The 24,839-nt window shown below is 41.9% G+C and overlaps 2 protein-coding genes across 3 annotated transcripts in view; one reads left to right on the top strand and one right to left on the bottom strand.

Annotated features, from left to right (window-relative positions):
* PAN3 (poly(A) specific ribonuclease subunit PAN3) overlaps positions 1-8,855 on the top strand; it is a 148,093-nt gene extending 139,238 nt beyond the window's left edge. For both annotated transcript variants that reach the window (XM_060191690.1, XM_060191691.1), the window contains 2 exons: positions 2,123-2,261; positions 5,924-8,855. In XM_060191690.1, the coding sequence (XP_060047673.1) occupies positions 2,123-2,261; positions 5,924-6,064 (280 nt within the window). In that variant the 3' untranslated portion in view covers positions 6,065-8,855. The remainder of the gene's footprint in view (positions 1-2,122; positions 2,262-5,923) is intronic.
* Positions 8,856-13,824: 4,969 nt separating this feature from the next.
* The window catches only part of FLT1 (fms related receptor tyrosine kinase 1), a 186,610-nt gene continuing 175,595 nt past the window's right edge, over positions 13,825-24,839 (bottom strand). The window contains exons 28-30 of the mRNA XM_007522390.3: positions 22,132-22,216; positions 20,000-20,094; positions 13,825-16,898 (exon numbers count right to left, since the gene is read on the bottom strand). Coding sequence (XP_007522452.2) covers positions 16,694-16,898; positions 20,000-20,094; positions 22,132-22,216 — 385 coding nt within the window. The 3' untranslated portion in view covers positions 13,825-16,693. The remainder of the gene's footprint in view (positions 16,899-19,999; positions 20,095-22,131; positions 22,217-24,839) is intronic.

Raw genomic sequence — 24,839 nt, 5'->3', positions numbered from 1 at the left:
ATCTTTATAGCACCTACTTCTAATTTCTGAGACTTCTAAAATGATAGATTTTCTTCTGTAGAAGTCTTATTATAGAAGACTTTCTTCTTATGTGTGCATATGGTTTTTAGTTTACTTCTATTCCTTCCAATATGGCATAAGTTTTTGCCTTATTGTCCAGAAGGTAATTGATCCTTGATTTTTCCACTCATAAGTGAGGTCCCATAAAGCTAATGGGAAGCTACTTTGGAGGCAGATATTGCAAAGTGTGTGATAAAAAGGTATGATAGCAATTATCTGTAATTTCTGTTTGGCTGACAGACTGACTCCCTAAAAGTCAATTTTACTCTTGAACAGATGAGCATCTTCACTCTTATCTTCCAGTTTTCTGTCTTTATTTATATATAAGTTTTTCTTTGGGGAGCCAGGTAGCAGAGAATTGATTGAACGAACTTTTTTTTAATATTTATTCCCTGTTGTTGCCCTTGTTGCTTTATTATAGTTATTCTTCTTGTCGTTGTTGTTGGATAGGACAGAGAGAAATGGGGAGAGAGGGGGAGAGAAAGATAGACACCTGCAGACCTGCTTCACCACTTGTGAAGCGACACCCCTGCAGGTGAGGAGCTGGGGGTTCGAACTGGGATCCTTACACCAGTCCTTGTGCTCAGCGCCACGTTTGCTTGCTGCGCTACCACCCGACTCCCTGATTGAATGATCTTGTCCATCACTGTTCAGCTCCTCATCTGTTGCTTTCTCTATCTAGTATCCCTGAGAGACTGGTGGCACACTTGCCTTTTTCATCTTTTCTGACAAATTTCTGCTAGGTAAAATGGGAGTGGGATGAGAGATTTAAAAAAAAAAAAAAGCGAACCCTTTCCCTTCTGTCCTTATTTTCCGCATTCTGTCTATGAGTGGTATCATCCCATATTCATCCTTCTCTTTCTGGCTTATGTCCCCTACTCTGATTCTTTCAAGCTCCATCCAAGATTAAATGAAAAAGAAAAAGGTAAATCCACCATTTTTCTTTTTGTATTGATAGAGACAGCCAGAAATCAAGGGGGGACACCTGCCGCCCTTCTCCACTGCTTGTGAAGCTTTCCCCCTGCAGGTGGGGACTGGGGGCTCAAACCTGGGTCTCTATGCACTGTAATGTGTGTGCTCAACCAGGTGCACCACCACCTGGCCCCTGTACTTTTATTTTGATAGTGATTTAATATTGATTTTCAAAATTATAAGGTTAGCCAGCTCATCCATACCCCCAGCCTGTCTCTCTCTTTCCCTAGTACAGTAGGGCTCTGGAAAGCCACACTGACTTTTTTAAGTTCCGTTATGCTCTGTCATTTGTAGATAGAGGTGTGATGGGCATCCCCTTCCTCTGGAAAGACCTTTCTTACCTTTCCAGATGAATTTAAGACTCTCTCTCTCTCTCTCTCTCTCTTGTTTTTATCATATTCTTTTTCCATAAGTTATCTTAAATTATCTGAATATACAGTCCAACTTTTGGGGGTGGGGTAGGGGTTTGAGTGCCTGTCTTCTCTCTTGACTGTAAATGTCCAAGATCAATGGAAAATATTGTGGTCATCTGGCCACATCTCCAGGACTTTGCTACTCACTTTCACATCATCACATGACAGTAGGAAAACAAAATCTTACTCTCCCTTGTTGTTTCCTAGATATTTTTCTGTTTTTGTGTTAACCAATAAAACAGATCATACATCTGACTGTCTCTCTCTGTTCTGCCACCTCCCGTAGGAAGAGGAAGAAGATCTCAGCCTGTGTTTAAAGGCGCCTGAGATGTCTTCCTCCCTCCACTCTTGTTTGATGCCAGGAACCTGAATAAGAGGATGTGAAATGAGAGCTTATTAAGGGGTCATTGCCCTTGAGAAGCAGAAACTGTTATTCACATTAATATTTAATATTAAGCAAGATTATTACAATTTTTTAATCTATGGTTAATTTCGATATAAACTTTGGAAGACCTCATTTTTTTTAAGCCTCCAAACTACTTTTGGAGAATTAAGCACTTTATAAAATTTATTTACTAGAGAAAACAATAAAATTAAATGAGTTTTGAGACTGAAGAAGAAACCTATCCATGTGGTTTATAGCATGAGTTTTTGAGATAAAATGTGAACTTTCTCAGGTTTCAGAAGGATCCTACCTGGTCAGAGACTGGAGATCGCTATTTGCTGAAACTCTTTAGGGATCATCTTTTTCATCAGGTGACAGAAGCAGGTGCTCCCTGGATTGACCTCAGTCACATAATTTCTTGTCTTAACAAGGTAATTTGTATCTGGGTTTTAAAGATCATAATGCTACATACTTGCAGCTTTACAAATATTAAGAGATGTAAAAAAATAGTATGTATTGTATTCTATAAGATTAATAATTTTTAGATATTGTATTCTGTAAGATTAATAATTGTATTCTGCAAGATTAATAATTATTAGACATATCTACTCAAATTGAATTTTTTTAGTCATTTAATATTGATTTACAGAATTATAAGATAACAGGGTATAGTTCCACACCTTTCCCAACGCCAGAGTTTTGTGTCCCCATTTCCTCCATTGGAAACTGCATTAGTTCTCCCAACATCACAGATAAGGGTTGACTATTATTACTTTTTTTTTTTTTTTTTTTTTACCAGAGGGGTGTACCTCTTTTATATATACTTATTTATTATGGAATAGAGACAGAGATAAATTGAGAGGGAGGAAGACAGAGACCCTGTAGCCCTGCTTCACCACTCATAAAAGCTTTCCCCCCTGCAGGTGGGGACCAGGAGCTTGAGCTTGGGTCCTTGTGCATTTAATCAGGTGCACCATGACCTGACCCCTGGGTGGACTGTTATAACTGTCTGTCTGTATTTTGATATATTTATTTTCTTGTCTGTGTCACACCTACTACTTCTGAGTGCCCTTCCCCCCCCCTTCACTGGGTCCTGATGGAATTGGAGTTCAGAGCCCTTTCTCTGGTCATTTTCTCCTAACATTTACCCCTCTGGGAGTATGGACCAAAATTCTTTATAGGGTGCAGAAGGTGGGAGTTCTGACTTCTGTATTTGCTTCTCCTCTTGACATGAGTGTTGACAGGTGGATCTATACCCCTAGCCTGTTGCTGTCTTTCCCTAGTGGGGTAGCGCACTGGAGAGGTGCAGTTCTAGGACATATTGGTGGTCATCTGCCCAGGGGGTTCAGCATATAATCGCAGTAGCATCTGTAACTTAGTGGCTTAAATGGCCTAGTATATAAAGCAGGACAAAATGTTTAATGAATAGGAACCGTAAAGTAGGAATAGCCAGATGGGAATAGGGACTTTAGGGTGGATACAAGCTAGAAAGTCTACTTTAGACATGTCCTTAGTGGTCTATGGCTGATAATTTTTGCTGGTGCTTGATAGCTAGCCAGAAGGTGGACTAAAAATATTGTCTGGGAATATGGTGTCAGAGTTGAGAATAGGACTAGAAAGTTGGATCAGGGTAAAGAGTAACTCCCAGACTTGAAGAAAATATATAGATAAAATTAACTATTTACTATGTTAGTCTGGCCCACAGCCCGTATCTATTCATATTAAATGTAATTTCTAATGGGGTATCTTTTTTTTTTTTTTTCTTTCAATACCAGAGCACTGTTCAGCTCTGGCTTACGCTGGTATAGGGGATTGAACCTAGGACTTTGGAGCCTCAGGCCTGAGAGTCTCTATGCATAACCATTATGCTATCTACCCCCACCCTTAATGGGGTATTTTTCTAACAATTAATTGAATAATGTCAGAATTTCCTTTATTATCGATCTTTTTATTGTGATAAAAATGATTGCCTTCACTTTCCCTTTATACATTTTTACATAATATTTTGTTTTATTTTACATAATATTTACATAATATCTTGTTATATCAGATAAACAAGTGCGAAAAGCTGCTCTAGTTTTCTACTTAAATAGCTTTAAAAAGTTCAATTGCCACGAGTCAGCCAGTAGCACAGCAGGTTAAGCGCATGTGGTGCAAAACGCAAGGACCAGCATAAGGATCCCGGTTCAACTCCCCACCTGCAGAGAGGTTGCTTCACAGGTGGTGAAGCAGGTCTGCAGCTGTCTGTCTTTCTCTCCCCCTGTGTCTTCCCCTCCTCTCTCCATTTCTCTTTGTTCTATCCAACAATGACATTAATAACAACAACAATAATAACTATAACAACAAAACAACAAAGGCAACAAGAGGGAATAAATAAATAAATATATATATATTTTAAGTTCAATTGCCATCGTTTAAGTTTTGCATGTTACTAGTTCCATTTACTGTTAACTGAATATTGTAGTCAAGTCTCAAATAGTGAAAGCACAACACCAGCAGTACCAGTAGGTCCACTCCTTACAAGCTCAGTATGATTGGGTGAATAGCTGAATTGAGTAACTATATATATATATATATAGTAGATTTGAGAAGCGAGGTGGTTGGTTGGTTTTGGCAAGGGCTAGGAGAATTACAATTTATATTTAAAATTACGTGGGATCTCTGGACTGCACTACCATTCTGTGACAGTCTGTCTTTAAACACTACTTTTCCTTGTTTGAATTCCCTTAAAGCGAACCTGGGTCCTTGCATATTGTAACACATGCGCTCAAACAGGTGCGCCACCACCTGGCCCCTTGGGGTTAGTTTTAAACTAGGACAGAGAAGGATGTACAGGTGACTTGCATTCCTGGAACCTCTGACGTCACAGGTTCAACCTTCAGCACCACCATTTGCCAAACCTATTATAATACACTGATGAAAAAGTAAAGTGAAAGTAATAAGAATAATAAGAATTTCAGCTTAATGGATTAAGAGTTAGTACTTATGCTTTATAGAGAGCTCATTAAAAATATTATTCCAAATGCTGATAGTGGGAAAGATTATAAACTGATATTCATAGATAGAAATAACCAAAGTAGGGAGTCGGGCAGTAGCACAGTAGGTTAAGCGCACATGGCACAAAGCGCAAGGACCAGCATAAAGATCCTGGTTCAAACCCCTGGCTCCCCACCTGCAGAGGAGTCGCTTCACAAGCGGTGAAGCAGGTCTGTAGGTCTCTGTCTTTCTCTCCCCCTCTCTGTCTTCCCCTCCTCTCTCCATTTCTCTCTGTCCTATCCAACAGCAAGGACATCAATAACAACAATAATAACTACAACAATAATAATGACAAAGACAACAAAAAGGGAAAATAAATATTAAAAAAAAGAAATAACCAAAGTAAATGTATGCAAATATTTGGTAACATTAATTGAAATGTACATTAAAGTTGCAAGAAATTCATTTGCTAGGGAGTTAGTTGCTGGTGAATTGGCACAATTCAAATTAATGTTATCTTATATTCTTTGGAAAGCAAATTGTAATAAGCTATAGAATTTCTTGGACATTTTGATACATTATTAATGCATTTAAATATTTCTCCTAAGGAAGTAATTCTTCAGAGGAAAAAAGCTGATAAATATGTTATTCCATAAGTTCATTTCTGTGAGCAAAAAAATAGAAGATATTGGATAATAAGTTATGATATTAGGGGCTGGGTGGTGGTGCACCTAGTTGAGCGCACATATTACAGTGCACAAGGACCCAGGTTCGAGTCCCAGGTCCCCACTTGCAGGGGGAAAGCTTCACGAGTGGTGAAGCAAAGCTGCAGGTGTCTCTCCGTCTCTCTCTATCTCCCCTTCTCAATTTCTGGCTGTTTCTACCCCCCCCCAAAAAGTTATATGATACTAACTGAATGGAATATAGTGAAGACGTTGACCATGAAGAGGCAGTAGAACACGGGGTAATGATTTATATATTTATGTATATAGAAGGGGGAATATACCAATACTTTAAAATATATGTTCATTTGTTATTGTTGAAAATATCCTATAAATAGATACCGTATTGTCTTATGTTCTTGTCCTCATCTCACTTTTTTTTTTGTCTGTTTCAGTTAGATGCTGGTGTGCCAGAAAAAATAAGCCTCATTTCCAGAGATGAAAAGAGTGTACTTGTGGTAACCTACAGTGACTTAAAACGCTGCTTTGAGAATACTTTTCAAGAACTGATTGCAGCTGCAAATGGTCAGTTGTAGTATTTGCTAATCAGAGCAGGCAGGACATGACTGAGGAACTTAACAAATTGCACTACAGCTGAACTGTTTCCATCATCTCATGCCACATTTGGGAAACAAACAGGAGATGAACAAGGCTGCTTGCACTTCAGTCAGGTACACTGTTACTTGAAGGGAAGAATGTTTCATTTACCCTAGAGCTGTGGCTGCCATTGGGGCCATATCTGTGAAGATTTATTTTAGATTAAGGAGCACCATTAGGTGAATGAGGTTCCTTCCAACTTTTGTTTTCTCCACTTGCGTATGCACTAATTTTAATTTTTTTAAAGACTTTTTTTCTGATCTTTGAACTTTTGCCACATTGTATACTTATTTAGAGAAACTGTTTGCAAGGACACTTTTGGGAAACAATGCTGGGCAGCATTTTTGTCACTGAGAATCGCAGAATTTGCTATTTTGGTGGATGGGTTGCCCTAAATAACATAATGGACCAGGTAATAATTTCATAGAAGTACAGTATCGTGCTTAATTCTTGTAAGAGTATTGTATGCAGGCTCTGTATGCCACCACTGTTAGTTCAGATTGAAATTTTGAGTTGCTTTGTTTTTTAAAACAGAAGTATCACTGAATTGTTTAATATGAACGAACTCCTCTTCTAATTGATTTAAATCCATTTTGAATAGGGATGGGATAAACAGTAGCTGAAGGAGCACGTAGAACTCTCCAAGTTCAGCCAGAGCCATTTTTTTAAAGTTATGTTCCTGCTAGTGAGATACATACATATACTCACATACGCTATTTTTATTAGAAAAAAGAAAAAAAAACATTAAGGAATTGTGCTAGAGACCTGAAATCCAGAAGTATATTGCTTTAGGTTATTTTCAGTTTGCTTTTTTGTACAAAGGTCTATTCTTTGAACCACAGCTTTATTAGGGTACTTTGCACTGGATACAGACACAGAGACACTGTTCAGAAGATGATCTGAACACAAACACAGCAGCGGTCTGGCACCAAGAGCTTTGTGAAGTTTTACAGCCTGAATCTGGAGGGATAACAATCTGCTGTGCCTTTGCAGTCACTGCTCAGCCCAAAGTAACAGTACTTTTGATATTAACTTCAACTATGTGGGATATTCCTAAGTAAGTCAACCTCAGAAGTGTGGGGTTTTCCTTAACTTTCTTAATATTTGGACGTGCAGTTGTCGCCAAACTTGGGTATTCATGGAATTTCTAGCTAATGAAAAACCTATACTTTGATACTGAAGACTGCCAAATACATAGGATTTTTCTTTCTTAAGAAGCAGTGATGAAGACTATTCTCTCCTTTCCCAGCACTGAATGTTTTACTAGCACTGGGTGCTCACCCTGCGACTATGAAGAAAAGGTGGAGACTGAAAAGGTCAGGAAAGACTTCCAAGCACTTGCAACTGATGTTACAGTCTTCAATTTTAATAATTATACATATTTGTAGTTTTCAGAGAAGTTTTTAATATTTCTCTGTTCACTTTTTATAAGCTTTAAAATGATTTTCTCTGCCTTGAGATTTGCATCAAGAAAAAGCACCTCTCTTCACCTGAAAGCTTTGAAGACTAGAGACACGCTTTACCCATTTTAATAAGTGTGTTTGAATCCACATTTGGTAGCATCAGTTGTTGAGTTAAAAAGAAAATCAATTACTGCATTTGATCTGGATGGATTTTAAAAGAACATAATGTTCAATATTCAAAGGATGATTAACATTTGCCACCATGATGTTCTTTTTTTATGTAAAAGGAACAAGAACTTGGAGACATTAACATGCAAAAGTCTTTTATCATTAGCTCATGTATTTGAGGAAGAGCAGCTGTCTTTTTATATGTTTTTTGACAAATCATATTGTAATTCTTTTGTACAAAAAAGAACTACTTGTATTCTAGGAGAAATATGAAATGCTTAATTTATAAGCGGGCTGGAGATTTTTTCCAATATTGTTTTCTTTGAAAATGAAAGGGGATCATCTATTTTAGTTTTGGGGTTTGGGAACTTTTTGAAAATTTAATTTGTGGACCAATGTTTTGTGAAAGCTAAGGAAGGGCAGGGGTAAATAGGGCTTGAATTTCTCATTCTGTGTAGACCAGCAAACTTCCCTCTGCAAGGCAGGTTCAAATCACAAACCCAAGAATGTGCATACTAAATGCTAGTTTGCTTCAGCCCCTAATAACCTCAGGACTTGGTTTGAGTATAAAAGGTAGACAGCTGATGTGTTTTCATGAGTAAATAGTGTCAGCCAGAAAACAGTTGGTGTCAGGTAATACATATTTTTTAAGCTTTGTTTTATATTTATTTTTCATTTAGATTTTATTGGGAATGGTTTTCAATAGAATTCTCTGTTCTGCTAAGGTGATTTTGGGGGAGCCCTCTTTTTCATAGTGTAATCCATTAAAGAGGTTGTCTGAAAGTTGGTCTTTTTAATTCATAGGAAGATTTAGTATCTCAGAATAGTAAAATTAAGGATGTGAAACTTCTCCTACCTTCCTGTTATGATAAAAGCACAGAAAGGACAACCCTTGAAATCATGTAACATTGGTCATTTGAATTTTTTGTGCCTGTTTTAAATTCTGTTGGTGTATTTACTTCATTGTAAATATTTTTGAGGGTACCTTTGTATTTTACTTTTGACCTTGGTTCTGTGATTTGGATGTCAACGACTTCCCCAAAAAGCACCAGTACGTTACGTTCTCATGTCATAATCCCAGTGTGGGCTATTCACCTTTAATCCTGTTTTCAGTCTCTATGTGTACAGCAGTATTTTTAATAAAGAATTACAGAGAGAAGTTTCTCCTTTTCTTCCTGCCAGTTCATTAACATAATGATTAGTTTAGACGATGTACTTTATGTGAAAGAACAGAGTAGTCTATAACAAGTTTTAAGTCAATGCTCAGTGTATAGACTGCATACTGCAAATGTGAAGAGTGCCTCTCCCAGACCCTCTAGAAACATTCGGAATATGGGGAGACATGGCAAAATATCAGCAGTTGTTGAATTTAGGACCTCAGTGTTCATTGTAACTGTCATTTGAAATGAAAATATTGAAAATAAAATAAATAGTAAATGATAAGAAATTCAAGGCACAGTGCAAGGTAGCTGCTTACTCCTTCTAGAGGTAGGAGCCATTCTTTTCAGAAAAATCTGGCAGGTTGCTCTCACAAATGCATTAAGGGAGGGATAAGTAAACAGGTCTTTGGTGGAGGAGGACCTTGGAAACACTTCATGGACTTAGATGCAAATGACCATTGATGGTTCAAGGGGGAGAAGGGAGATTGATCTGCCTAGAATGGAGGATGTGTTTGAAGATTATTTAAGGTTTTAATCTTTTTTTTTTTTTTCTTTATTGGGGATTAATGTTTTACATTCAACAGTAAATACAGCAGTTTATGGTTTTAATCTCTTTTTATTAAATATTGACTTATTAGAATCAGAGCATCACCCTGGTACATATGGTATGGTTTTGAACTCAGAACCTTATATTCTTAGGCCCAAACCCTGGCCACTACGCCACCTTCCAGACCTTTTTTTTTTTTGGTCTCCAGGGTTATCACTGGGATTCAACTGCCTTCATCATGCATCCACTGCTCCTGGCAGCCATCTATTTCCATTGTTGCTATTGTTGTTGGGTAGGACAGAGAGAAATTGAGAGAGGAAGGGAAGACGGGGAGAGAAATAAAGACACCTGTAGACCTGCTTTACCACTAGTGAAGTGACCCTTCTGCAGGTGGGGAGCCGGGGGCTCGAGATCCTTGTGCGGGCCACTAGTTTTTTGTTAGAAAACACATAAACTATTACTAAAACCAGACCAGTGTTACATTTAATATAGTCTGGTAAATGGTGACTTTATTGTTTCCATTTCCTGTGTTCTGAATAGTCACAAGTAGTGTTTCTTCCCCTTGAGCACATGCACAGTTAATGACACATCTATGAAATACCCTGCTATAGTAACTGGGGGATTGTTGGAGAGAGAGAATTTCAAGCCTCATGTCCTTGTAACTCATCTTCAAACATTATATTTGGTGGTTAAGGACCAGTTTGCTGGGGCCAGGCGCTGGTGCACCTGGCTAAGCGCTAAGACTACAGTGGTGTAAGGTCCCAGCTCCAAGTCCCCGATCCTCACCTGCGGGTTAAAGCACAACTGGTGAAGCAGGACTGCAGATATCTCTGTTTCTTCCTCTCTCTACCTCCCCTTTCCCTGTCAATTTCTCTCTATCTCTATCCAATAATAAATATTTTTTAAAAAAAAAGTTTGCCAGAGCAACACTTGAGTTCAAATACAAATACTTCCACTTACAGCTTTTCCATCTTTCGTAGATCACTCACGCTTGATGCCACAGTTGAACAAATTAGAATTTACTCATTACTTACTGAATGCTTATTATATGTCAGACATTCTTCCAGAAACCACTGGAAGAAATGACCACAATGTATGACAACTTCTGCTTTTCCAGTGCTTTCATTCTATCAGGATGAAGAGTGACCCAGGTTTGAGCTCAGCTCCCACCACCCTAGAGGAAGCTCCAATGTTTAGGTGTCTTTCCCTCTCTCCCTCTCTGCTTATTTCACAGGTGCAGATGGGGCTGGGAAGGGAAGTGGGCTACACATGGAGCACAAGGGAGGAGAAATACAGCCAACCCATAGCAGCTGGGGGTTGCCAGTGTAAAGCTTCCATACACAGGAGTGTAGAGTTTAGGGCAAGGATCTGGCAATTTGCAATTGCAAAAAAAAAAAAAAAGGTAATTTGCAATCCATTATTACAGAGCCATCACTTAAAAATCCTGAAATTGGTGGAGGTAATGAAGAGAGTGTCAATTAGAGGTCCTTGAGCTGAGCCTTGGGTAACAAACAATGACTTGGCGGGGCCCAGGTACACCAAGCTAAGCGCACATAGTACGACATGTAAGAACCGGCTCAAGGATCCTGGTTCGAGCCCCCAGCTCTCCACCTGCAGGGGTTGCTTCCGAGGCGGTGAAGCAGGTCTGCAGGTGACTTTCTCCCCCTCTGTCTCCTCTTCCTCTGTTTCTCTGTCCTATCCAACAACAACAACAATGGAAAAAGATAGCTGACAGGAGCAGTGGATTCGTGGTGCAGGCAGAGTCCCTGCAAGAACCCTGGAGGCAGATCCTTGCCCTAAACTCTACACTCCAGTGTATGGAAGCTTTACACTGGCATCCCCCCAGCTGCTATGGGTTGGCTGTATTTTCTCCTCCCTTGTGCTCCATGTGTAGCCCATTTCCCTTCCCAGCCCCATCTGCACCTGTGAAATAAGCAGAGAGGGGGAGAGGGAATAAGTCATGACTTGTAAGAAGAAAATAAGCCACATCCCAGAATCAGTTATAAAGGTGCTTTCATAAATAAGAATCAAGTTGCTGGTGGATCAAGAAAGATTGTGGTTAAAAAATAGTTCATTGAGGGAGTCGGGCAGTAGCGCAGCGGGTTAAGCACGGGTGGCACAAAGCGCAAGGACTGGCATAAAGATCCTGGTTCAAGCCCCCGGCTCCCCACCTGCAGGGGAGTTTCTTCACAGGCTGTGAAGCAGGTCTGCAGGTGTCTATCTTTCTTTCCCTCCTCTCTGTATTTCTGTCTGTCCTATCCAACAACGAAGACATCAATAACTACAACAATAAAACAAGGGCAACTAAAGGGAATAAATAAATATTAAGAAAAATAAGGCATTGGATTTGGCAATATGAAAGTCACTGGTAACCTTATCAACAGTAATTCCATTTTGAGATTATGTTCTTATTCTTGTTAAATGGGTTCTTCTGGAGAATGGGTTCTTCTTTACAGTAAAATAGTACTTTTATGATTTGTTATCGAAGAACAGAACACATGCATGTGCACACACAAATTTGGAATGCACATAGCAGAATAAATGACCACAAAAATAAGCAAGCCCATGTGTATTAAAACTTAAATCAAGAAACAAAGCATTAGTAGCATCTAGTTGGTGTTTTCTTTGGGCATTGGGATATGGTTTGTGTTTTCTCCTTAAATGTCCATAGTGTATGTGATACATAGTCATCCCTGTGTTGGGACCCACAATGCTTGTGAAGTGTTCTGGCCTGTGAAATTCAAATCTGGTAACTCAAATTTAACACCAAGTCGTTCAATAAACTTCATCCTCTGACTTGAGAAAAAGGAAAAAAATGAATTCCCGAATGTACTATAAGCTGCCAGAGCTGTGAGAAAATTTCTAAGCTATGATGTCTCACCAATTCCTTGAGCATTCTTCAAATTATTTGCCTCAGTGACACTACTCTTACGTTACGAAAACCAAGAGTATTTTCACAGGATTTCACATTCTTGAAGATAAGTACCTTGTGTCCAGTTAACCATAATTTTACTGAAATTAGTCATTGATCCCTTTTTTTTTTTATTTCTTTTTCGATCCCATTTTCTTGCCTTCCCAACCCACACCTATTTTTTTTTCTTTTACAGTGTCTCTTCAGCCTAGTTTCTTCATTGTGCTATTAAATTGATGGCATGACCACAATTTACCTTTACATGAATATGAATTTTCTTTCTTCCAAACGTGTAATTCACAGTACAGAACTTAAAAAATACTTAATGTACTGTTCTTAGGGACACTTTTGTATCTGCATTTTTGCGTAGTGGCCCAGAAGGGGGTGCAGTGGATAAAACATTGAACTTTAAAGCACAGAGCCTTGAGTTTCATCCCTGGCATCACATGTGTCTGAGTGATGCTGCATTCCTCTCTCCTCATTAATAAACAAACTTTTGGCTATTTTTGTATGATTCCCTGCATATAGCACACACATCCTGAAATTCAATCATGTAATTGTTTATTAGCTGAAAACTGATGCTTTGGGAAGCCTGCCTCTTTATCAGAAGCATTTTTTAAAAAATATTTATTTTCCCTTTTGTTGCCCATGTTTTTCATTGTTGTTGTTATTATTGTTGTTATTGATGTCGTCTTTGTTGGCTAGGACAGAGAGAAATGGAGAGAGGAGGGGAAGACAGGGGGAGAGAAAGATAGACACCTGCAGACCTGCTTCACCACTTGTGAAGCGACTCCCCTGCAGGTGGGGAGCCGGGGCTCAAACCGGGATCCTTGCTCTCGTCCTTGAGCTTTGCACCACATGCACTTAACCCGCTGCACTACCGCCCAACTCCCATATCAGAAGCATTTTCATCTGTAGTCAGTGTTTACAGTGTGTCATACATTCTATTTGTGATCTTACTCCTATTTGTGATTAAAAGCTTAAGTCTGAGGGCCGGGTGGAAGCATACATGGCGCTAAGCACAAGGACAGGCTCGAGGTCCCAGCTCCCCACCTGCAGGGGGGGTTCACAAGCAGGGAAGCAGGTCTGCAGGTGTCTGTCTTCTACCCCTCTCTGTTTCACTCTCCTCTCTCAATTTCTCTCTGTCCTATCCAACAACAACATCAGTAACAAGGGCAAGGAGCAGTGAGTTCGTAGTGCAGGCACCAATCCCCAACAACAACCCTGGAGGCAAAAAAAATAAAATTTAATAAGTCTAATTTTAGCTTGGTTTTCTTGGCAGTCTTACTAAGTTGATTTTGTTTTGTGTTAACTGTTTGCTACAGCCTGATCATTTAGACCAGTCATTTTGTAATAGGGAAAGAGATCTGACTGACTTCTCTCAGCAGTGCTTTTTCTTGTGCTTGGTGTTTACTGAGATCTCTCTGAGCATAGCTCCCCACCCAGAGGGGAACCTATGCCCCTTCCTCTTTTTTTTTTTTATTCATAAGCAAACGAGACAATACATCGATGTTTTTGAAAGTTTATTATATGAAGGCAGTATACAAAATACATTCATAGTGACGAAAGGTGCAGGCCCAACTTATATCTTCTTGGTTCATATAAAAGTAACTTTAACGTTCCAGTTTCCTTAAATAGTTAAGCACAAAACACATACCCACAAATAATATATTCTATATATATAATATATATATACACACACGTATAGTTAATTATCACTGCCATTCAATGATACACTCTTAGTTAAAAGGAGCTGGTGAGCTGGCTTGATGTTGACATTCTTGTGGGTCACGATACAAGGCATAGCCAGAAGACCTAAGTAACTTTTTTAAAAGGATTTGAACAAATTTGTCAGAATGGCTAAAACTAAGGCTTGAGCATCATTTCTCAGACAGAATAGATGTAGACTTGCCCACGGTTTTCATTTTTCACCTGCACTATTAACATGTACATTTTTACCTCACAAATCCTAAAAGGTAGTGCTTTTTCTTTCATTGTGAAGAGGCAACCATTCCTGTCATGCATGAAAAAATCATTCATGATGTTATCAATTGATTCCTGTTCGTTTCCAGTGCTATTTTAGTTGACCAACTTGTGAAAGGTCTTTTAGTACTAGACTCTGAGTTTTTGAAGAAGCTAAAATTAGCAGCGCTAATAGGTTGTTGTGTATGTGTTTTAGAAAGACGATATATTAGAGGCTCAAAATTACTAAGAATTGAATTACTGGGATGTGTTCTGACAACTTCATTTTGAAGAAGTGTGGAAAAGCACCCCTAAAACATACAGTGATGTAAACCAGCATTGCCTCCATTCAAAAATACTACTGAAATCAAGATGTTCTATATAGAACTAAGATTGTTTTCTTTATCATTAGTTTCTAGACCCTAACGTAATTTCAGAATAGGGGAGTTTGATTTAGGTCTTCTGTTTTCCTTATGCTGACCCTCCTCCTGGTGATCTGGCTTCTGCTATGGCAAGTTGTCGTGTGTGGTTTTGTGAAAGGCTCTGCTCTAACCTGGTTTTGTTTGTGCATGGTTCTTGCTGCAGAGCCCCCACCAGAGCGCCAAATGTCTTGCCTGTAAGAACTGTGCCAACTATCCCATCTTTCCATACAGTGGGCCTTAAACCACGAGTGTGATACACTGGGCAGGAAGTCAAGATTCTTCCAGTAGTTACACTTCAGCACTTCACTGCTATTTGTCCAGCTCTAACCGGCTTCAGACACCAAACAGCCAGCTAAAAGCCCCGGGGTTCATTGACTTTTAGACCTGGAAGTGGAGGCATTCTTGTCTATCCTATCCCCCTGTTTCCATCACTCTTAGGGCTAAGGTCCAAAGCAGGTGAAAAGGCTTTACTTCAAAATGATCATTTCATTCATATCCTGAGTCATATTTCTAGAAACACCTTGCATAAATCACTGTCCTCTCCACGAACATAAAGTGCTTACTAAAACATTGGTTTGTGCTCTTCCACATCCTTCCAGATTAGCGTGACACAGTGGAATTGCAAGAGTGTAAAAAGGAAGCATGATTGATTCTTACCCACTGTCAAGCTCCAACTATTTGAGTTGATTTGGCTGATACATCAATAGGATTTTCTTTCTGCCTTATTTCATCTTTTCTAGTCCTGATATAAAGGTAACCCTTCGCAAGACTGCACTTACATTCTCCTCAACTTTTGTAAGTGTTCAATACAGGATTATACAAGACATTGAGTTAAGTGTTTTAACTATACATTAATACTCAAAGTAGAACCTGACATTAATTTTTTTTAATGGCATTAAGCCCAGTAGATAACCCCGACAGGCCAAACACGTTCCAGTTGGCTTGCTGTGTACAGTAGGCTGAGGGGCTTTCATGCCTTGGAGCCAGCTGAGCCCAGGGTAAGATTCCAGTGTCAAGAAAGGAGCCAGGCTCAAATTTTAGCATCACCACCAGTGCTAGAAATTTGAAACTGTGTTCTGTGTGGACATGAGTACAGAATCAGCCCCATGGCTAAGACTGTAACATTTGCTGTGTAGTTTCAGAAAAAAAAAAAAAACTATACTTTGCTTGCCTCCCAAGAACACAAAAATTGTCTTCAGACCCCTCTGTCCTGTTGCTCCCCTGGGCCCTGGAATGTGGAGCAGGTGCATAGTCAGAGTTACCCAGCCACTAAGGGGGCACTGGCTGCAGCTTCCTCCCTCGCTGCCATGTGGTGCAATGCAGCTCAAACTCTCTCCCATGCTCTGCCCTATTTCCCCTCTCTCCTTCCTCCCCGCCCCTTTCTTTCCATCTTACATGTCTTGTGTCTGCTAGAGGACTCCAAAGAATTTGTTTAGGCCTTCTCCTGGGTCTTGCTGCTAAATCTTTGGGCTTAGAAAGGCTTTCTGTAAGGCAGAGAGTAACATAAGGATTTAACAGTAGTGTTCTTCACCTGCTGCTATTTCTTTTTTTTTTTTTTAATTTTTTATTTAAGAAAGGATTAGTGAACAAAGGCATAAGGTAGGAGGGGTACAACTCCACACAATTCCCACCACCCAATCCCCATAACCCACCCTCTCCCATGATAGCCTTCCCATTCTCTAGCCCTCTGGGAGCATGGACCCAGGGTCGTTGAGGGTTGCAGAAGGTAGAGGGTCTGGCTTCTGTAATTGCTTCCCCGCTGAACATGGGCGTTGACTGGTCGGTCCATACTCCCAGTCTGCCTCTCTCTTTCCCTAGTAAGGTGTGTCTCTGGGGAATCGCTGCTATTTCTTTATCTGGGTTACATTCTTGTTAGTCAAAGGAAAAAAAAATACTGCTGTGGAAAGGGAAAGATGTGCGTTTAGATGTGGATAATACTGGCAAAAGCTCGTTTTCTGGGGGGCAATAATACACAGTGGCTCTCTGTGTCGGGCTTTAGAGAGGCGGCGGGGTGGAGTGTAAGACCACTGAGTTGTAGTCTGGAGGAGGAGAGCAGCACGAAATCTTCTTCTCCAGCTCGGAGTTGTCGTAGGTGAACCTGCGCTCGCCTCTGCTGAAGTGCCCACAGCCAGGGTGGCACAGAGTCGGCGAGGTGAGGTCGGAAAGCCCTGACTCCTTGCTCTTGCTGGTTACTCGCAAGCTGAAGCAAGAGGAGAGAAGATAAAGTCAGGGTACAAAATGAGAACACTGGCGAGTCCTCTCGGACGCCACTGTTCACACCTGCGTTGAGTCCGTGGTTATTGTAGCCCACCTCCACCTCTGGCCAGATTCTCTGATCTGGAGCTGCATGTTTCCCACTTGGTGTTAGGAGGTGGAGGTATGACTAGCGCCCACAATTCGCACGGGTTCAGGTGCAAAGTAACCCCCAGACTTGGGTATAACCCTCTCTTTCTTTGGGGTCAGTTGGCTACTGTGGGGAATGGAAAAGTGCTCCCCTTCCCCCTGCTGAACATTACATTAAACTCCTGGGACTAGCACTTTAAAAGTTAAAAAGTGTGATTAAGCTAAGGGTTGTCAGGTGAGGAATTCACACAGGCCTACCAGGTGGGGCCTCCATGAAGTCACATGCTGCTATAAAAGCAGGGTGTGGCACTCGCTTGGGTGCTGAGGAGACACCAGCCTGGAGTGGAGAAGTGCTGGCAGAGTCGAGCAGTGCCCAGTGCCACCAGAAGCTGGAAGAGGTAAGAGTGGGCTTCTGGAAGGAGCACAGCTCTGCCATGTCTTGATTTGGGGCTTCTGGTCTCCACAATCAATAATCAGTAGAGAACACACTTCTCTGGTTTTAAACTACTGAATTTGTTCTGTTGTGGTGTTTGTTTTACCAGAGCACTGCCTGGCTCTGGCATTCCCCTGGCTCTAAACCGCTAATTTGTTGCTTACTACAGCCTCAGGAAATGAATAGAGCTTCTTACAAAAAGGTCAGTGTGATTATTTCCCTGTTATGCTTGTGTTCTAGAAGAGAGAACTTAGGTTAGTGGGGCTGTGTGTCATAGCAAGATGCAGACCTGAAGGACCTTGCCTTGAGTCCAGAACAGCTGCCTTAAAGCCAAGATACCGGGATGCACAGCTGTGCCTATCAGGTTTGGTGTATATGTGTGTTTATTCGCTGAGAGGAGAATGAGATGCTGATAGGCTGCCACTGGGTTCTGGACTAATATGTCAAACAGTCCTTGTTTTGTAGTTTCAGCCTGAGTGGAAGATACAACTTATGTTCTCTTCCTTTGTTTACAATGTTCTAGATAAATGTGGTAAAAAAAAAAGGGGGGGGGGACAGAAGAGCATGACATCTTACTTTCCCTTTATCCATTCACAATTCTTGGGCTCTAACCTGCTATGATTCAGTTCTGGAACCATCATTGTGCTCATGTTAAGTTAGTGAAGGTGCGGCTGTTGGCCAGGAAATGCTCTAGCCCTCCAATTGCCTGTGGATGCTGAATTATGCTAATCATATCACTTAGAAGAAACTGATTTATCTGAGGGTTGGCATCCTATAGTCGATGGCCTGTTAACAGTTTTATTGAGATGATTTATATATTCTGCTTACCTGTAAATGTGTACAGGTCAGTGGTTTCCAGTATACTCAGAGGTATTGCAACCTTCATGATTTTTTTTTAATATTTATTTCCTTTTGTTGCCCTTGTTAACCTTCATGATTTTAAAACATTTCTATCACCCCAACCCATCAACTAAATATACCCAACCACTCCTCTCTCTCCCACATCTGACATCAGCCCTAGATAAGCCCTGATTGACATTTCTATATATGTAAGTGTGCAGAGTCTGAGCATTTTATATAAATGGAATCGTGGTGTTTTGTGACTGGTTTCCTTTGACTTTGAGTCATCCATGTGGTAACACGGATTGGTACAGCATACTTTCTTAAAATTTTTATTTATTGGATAGAGACAGCCAGGAATTGAGATGGAGAAGATAGGGAGAGAGACAGACAACTGCAGCCCCGCCTCACTACTCGTGAAGTTTCCCCTGTGCAGGTGGGAACCTGGGTCCTTGCGCACTATAACTCGCACTCAACCACGTGCCCGTAGGCTACCTGCCCGGAGTCATACATTATTTACATAATGTGCTGCTCTCCACCTACACCACTTTTTCTCGGCCCATTTTGGGTGCTAAGAATATGCTGCTATGCACCTTTGTGCACTAATTTTTGTGTGAATATAAATTTTTCATTTCTGTTGGACAAGTACCTAAGAGGTGGAATGGACTGCTGAGTCACCAGCTAAACTCTGCCATTTTCAGGGATGGCTGGACTTTGAGGCCACACCCAACAACTGCTGTTGCTGTCAACACTGTACAGGGTTCTGATTGTACCACATCCTCACTGCTGCTGACTCTGGCACTCTAGCCATCCCTGTGAGGGTGTAGTGTTCCCCCACTCAGGCTTTGATCTGCATCCCTGACGGCTAATTAAGCTGAGCGTCTTTGCCTGTGCTCCTGGGCCCTGGCTGCCTGTTGTGGATGAGTTTATCAGAAAATAAGATGCCGCTCCTACACTACCACGGCAGAGCTGAGTGGGTGGCATTGCTTTCTTCCTAGCCCCTTAAGGAAAAGAATGCCAGTCCCTGGTCCAAGATGCTAGAGCAGTGGTTTCTACCTTTGGGTGGGATAAGGACAGGCATTTGAAACAGGGAAGAGGAATGCCTGAGAAGCCAGGACTCCCCATACCCTGCTCCAGCACTGTCCCCAGGGGAAGAGCCCAGAGTACCGAGGGTTGTGGGGGGGCCTGTGGAGCAGGAAGCCTGAGTTGAGGTAACCTTGACGGGCCATGGATGGCCATGTGGAGGTGCGGTGTCTAGGGTTAAACGAAGCCTTTGGAAAGTCAGGCTCTCGGAGTGACATGTCTTAGCACTGGGAAGTCTTGAACACATACTGCCTGCCAAGGCAGAAGAGCAGACAAAGCACCCTGCTGGCCCCAGGAACAAGACTGCATGGTTTTGACACTGTCTTGGCCGGCACACAGGGCTCCTTTCAACTGAGGCATCATCACACATCGAGTGGGTGGACTGCTTTATGTTGCTGGCATTTTCTGCACACTTCCTTAACCCAACTTTCCTTCCCAGAACCTGGTGCTATAACTCCCACTCGATGCCCTGCTTGGGTGTGGGGCTGCAGGACAGTTTCTTGCACTGCTTTGCAACGAAGCAAGCCACCCAGAAATAAATAGCCCTGCCGGCCTCCCTCTCCTCTCAGGTGTTAATAGAAAAGAACCGCCAGCTGCCTTACTCAATTTTCAGTGAGGTCTTGGGTTTGCTCTCGGTCCAGGTGAAGCGTTTCAGCAAGGGCGAGGTCAGCAGCATGCTGCCACCCACCTGGTAGTCCTAAAGGGAAGAGGGGAGGAGGAGGAGAGAGGTATCACACTGTGAGCTTGACCCCTGGGGTCCACAACAGGTGGACCTGTTGAGCCCTGCCTGCTTTTCCCCGATACTGGCTTCTACAGACTTTGTCAGCTCCATAAAATGTCTAACACCGGGGGTCGGGTGGTAGCGCAGTGGGTTAAGCGCACATGGCGCAAAGCAAGGACTGGTGTAAGGATCCCGGTTTGAGCCCCCGGCTCCCCACCTGCAGGGGGGTCACTTCACAAGCGGGGAAGCAGGTCTGCAGGTGTCTGTCTCCCCTCCTTTCTCGATTTCTCTGTACTATCCAACAACATCAATGACAATAATGACAACAATGATAAACAACAGCAACAAAAGGGAAAAATGGCCTCCAGGAGCAGTGGATTGAAGTGTAGGCACCGAGCCCCAGCAATAACCCTGGAGGCAAAAAAAAAAAGTCTAACACCAGTGACTCCAAGCCCTTTAACCCTGAAGGTGAAGAAAATAAATGGAAACCAAAGTGGTATTTGCAGGTAACAGATAAGTGTCTTTCCAATAACATTCATGGAAATTACTGCACAGACGAGCTGATTTTGGCAGATTAGTGTTACATGTCATGGAGCATGTGCAGACTGTGGCTTTGCTGTGGACTGTTTGGTGGTTGTGATATATGGAAATTCTGAGAAATTATAAAGACATGGTTTCATTTTTTTTCTTGATTCTATGAACTTTTAGTCATCTTGGTCAGTTTGTAGCAATTTTATTTTCTCATTGGTTCCTCTTCAGTACTGTCTTATTCAATAGACTCTGATGTTGAGTTATGAGAAATGTAGATACTTGGTGATTTAGATCAGCAAATAATACACACTGCTCATGTTTCATCTTAATTCATACTTCTTGGCTCATAAATGTCTAAAAACCATGGGATTTCATACACACTGTCAATGTTCAATGTGTGTCTGGCTATACAATAGGGCTTGTCGGGGAAACCAAGTGTTAGCAATGCTAGAACTTGTAGTCCCATTCTTTGATTTTCCTGGGACGGGGCGAGACTGAAGGTTGAGTTGAGCTGCCAGTGACCAAAGAATTGATGGGTCATGAGTAGGCAATGAAGACTCCATAAAAACAAGGAGCACGTGGTAGGTAGCACACTGGGTTAAGCTCTCATAGTGCAGAGCGCAAGGATGGTTGCAAGGATCCCAGTTTGAGCCTCTGGCTCCCCACCTGTGGAGGGGGGGGGCGCGGAGGTGCACTTCGCAAGCAATGAAGCAGAACTGCAGGTGTCAATCCTTCTCTCTCCCTCTCTGTCCTCCCCTCCTCTCTCAATTTCTCTGTTCTATCCAACAACAGCAGCAACAACAACAATGGGAAAAAATGGCCACCAGGAGCAGTGAATTCATAGTGTAGGCAATAACTCTGGAGGCAAAAACAAAACAAAAACAAAACAAGAGGAGGGGCTCTGGAAAACTCCCAGGTCATTAAACACTAGATTTGGAGGAGAAAGGTACACCTCAGAAAGTCCAGGAGGTGATACAGTAGTTAAAGCATTGGACCCTCAGTCATGATTCATGAGATTCTAAGTTCAGTCCCAAGCAGTGCACGCGCTAGAATGATTCTTTGGTTCTCACTCCTTCTCAAGAGAAAAAAAACATACGCAGTGAAGATTCAGCAATGGCAAAAAGCAACAAGAGCTCCTGTTACATCTCGAAGTCCCAGCCACTCACACATGTGGGGATTCCCCAGCTCTCTGAAGGCAAGGCCCCTACATGAACTGTCAGGATGCTTAGACTCACTGAAGCTCCCTAAAACAGGCAGGATTTCCAGGACTTCTGCCCTGGAGTAAATTCATGCTCATTTTCAGACTGCGTACTCTGTGAGATTCAGTCTGCTTGACTCAGCCCATTTGCCAGTCCCTGTGACATAATTCCAGCCACCACTAATCACCAGCCCTCGTGGCTGGGAGCCACCAAGGAGAGGAGTTTGCCTGGGGACAGGCTGAAGGTCCCGCTGGGGTGTGCTGAGGAAGCAGATTCTACTTACACCCATCATGGAGGTGAAACCTGGTGACAGTTGTTCAAAGGTCTTGATTCTCTCCAAGCTCATGAAATTAAAAGCGTTTACATATCTAGTGAAGAAGCAGAAAATGGAATTAATACAAGAAAATGTATCTGGCTTCAGTTAGTCGACAAACTGGGCACAGGGTCCCAGCAACGACTTTCATACCGGAGGCTCCAAGGTCCCATGGTCAGTACCTAGCTGAGCCCTGCTCTGGTCTGTCTGTGCCTTTCATGTGCTCTCTCATTAAAATAGAAAACATGGTTATAGTGGCTAAGCTGCTGGGGAACTAAGCTGCCGATTGGCAGACCTCAAGGCGCTGGTGCCTGAGACTCCTGGTTCCACCTACAATGCCACATGTCCTGGACTGGTGCTCTGGCTTGCCTCTTGCTGGCTTCCTGCTCTCACGTGAAACTCTTTCATATAAGACTCTCTCTCAGTACCAGACACTCATATGAGAAAAATCTTAGTGGATGCCTTGCGTTTCAGTCTCACGGAGTGTGTGCATAGTATGAGAATGACTGCCTGTGACCCGTGACCACACACCGCTGGCTGCTGGACTTGATGCTGTATCACAAGTGAGTCTTTTAGACAGCTGTGACTCTTCTTGTGCCTTGCCTAGCCACCTCCCAACTTTGCCTGAACTTAGAGCAAAGACCTAGGAATGCACCCACCACAGAAAAAGCTGCTGAAAGACTTGCAGATTGTCTAATAGCCTAAAAAAGTACCCTTACTATATACCTAGACGAACAGACAAGGAGAGTCAGAATGCCTGGGTTAGAAAATGATTTTTTAGCCAAATAATTTGGTGAAATCTTCTCCACAGAGCCTTTTAAAAATATGTATTTACTTACTTTGGATAGACACAGAAATTGAAAGGGGAACACACACGCACAGAGACAGACCAGAAGCACATCTTTACTGCTCACGGTTTCCTCCCTGCAGGTGGGAATCGGGCTTGAACCTGGGTCCTGGTGCACTATAATATGTGCTCAACCAGGGGTACCACAACCTGCTCCCTCCACAGAGCCTTACTGCCCATTTATGTCAGTAATGTCTACTACATGATTGTTTTGAGCATGAAAGGAGTTGTTATATGTAAACAGCCTATTAAGTGCCAGACTGCAAGGAGTGTCTATGCAGCCTATGGCCAGGAATACATGTTATATACATGTAGTAATCGGCACCGGTGTGTAACAATGTGTAACTAGCATGAATGTGGTAGTCATGAGGACTGAATATCTGTGATACCTGTGGAACCACTACTGGCACGTGAGACACAATCTAGCCTTTACTATGTGACGTGTTGTCTCTGGCACTGAAGTTCTGACTTCCACCCAACTCCCTTTCCAGATTCCTCTAATAATGAGAGAGGTTATTAAGGTGTGTGTGGGGGAGGGGTGTCTTGTTTAGCTTGATGTAAGATTTCATGAAAAAATGTCAGTATCTTTAAAAAAGAGGTGTGGGATTACTCTAGAATAACTAAAGAAATGAAAGAAAATACAACATGCTATTCTCAACTGAATAAGTCTTTTAAAACTACTATAATAGATATTGACCTTACTTCCATAATGTAAATATGGATTAAAAAATAAACTGTCAGGGTTTTTCCTGGGGTTAGGTGTCTGCACTGTTCCTGGTGGCTTTTTTTTAAAATCTATTTATTCCCTTTTGTTGCCCTTGTTGTTTATTGTTGTAATTATTGCTGCTGCTGTTGTTGGGTAGGACAGAGAAATGGAGAGAGGAGGGGAAGACAGGGGAGAGACAGACACCTGCAGACCTGCTTCACCACCTGTGAAGCGACTCCCTTGCAGGTGGGGAGCTGGGGGCTTGAACCAGGATATTTACACTGGTCCTAGTGCTTTGCGCCATGTGCGCTTAACCTGCTGTGCTACCACCCAACTCCGTTTTTTTCTTTTTTAAACCGAAGGCGCGAGAGAGCTGCAGCAGTGCTCTAATGCTAGTTAAGCTCCTTCCCTGGCAGGTGGGGGCTGAGACTTGAGCCCCTGTCCTTGACATGGTAATGTGTGCACTCTACTGAGTGGGTCACCGTGCAGCCCTGGGCAATTTGAATAATTCTGATGTGTCAGAACAGGAGACTGTCCTTGCAAGATACAGCAATATTTCCTGCCATCCATTGACACTAAAGTGAGGATGAACTATTAACAGTGCTTTAAGGTCTTTTTTAAAATGGTCCTGCGAAAAGAAAAATACATACAGAATAAAGTATGGCAAAATGTTAACAGTTTGGAAGCTGCACTTTTTCTTTAATAGTTAAAAAATCTTTTAATTTTTAAAACTTATTTATTGGATAGAGACAGCCAGAAATCGAGAGGGAAGGGCATGATAGGGAGAGAGAGAGAGAGAGAGAGAGAGAGACCTGCTTCACCACTTGTGAAGCTTTCCCCTGCCAGTGGGGACCAGGGGCTTGAACCTGGGACCTTGTGCATTATAACATGTGCGCCCAACCAGGTGCACCACCACCTGCCCCCCTAGTTTAAAAATCTTTACAGTAGAAAGTTGGAAGGGACAGAAAAGCACTAGTTCAAAGGGACATATGAATCCCTATGTTGTTAGCTGCTTTATTCACAGTTGTCAAGAAATGGAGACAACCTAAATGCCCATCAGCAGATGACTGGATAAGAAAGTTATGGGACATATATTCAATGGAATAGTCATAGCAAAAAAAAATA

The sequence above is a fragment of the Erinaceus europaeus genome, chromosome 5 (assembly GCF_950295315.1).
Source record: "Erinaceus europaeus chromosome 5, mEriEur2.1, whole genome shotgun sequence".
Taxonomy (NCBI): domain Eukaryota; kingdom Metazoa; phylum Chordata; class Mammalia; order Eulipotyphla; family Erinaceidae; genus Erinaceus; species Erinaceus europaeus.
Note: the sequence above shows the minus strand (reverse complement) of the source record. Positions and strands in the feature narration are given on the sequence as shown.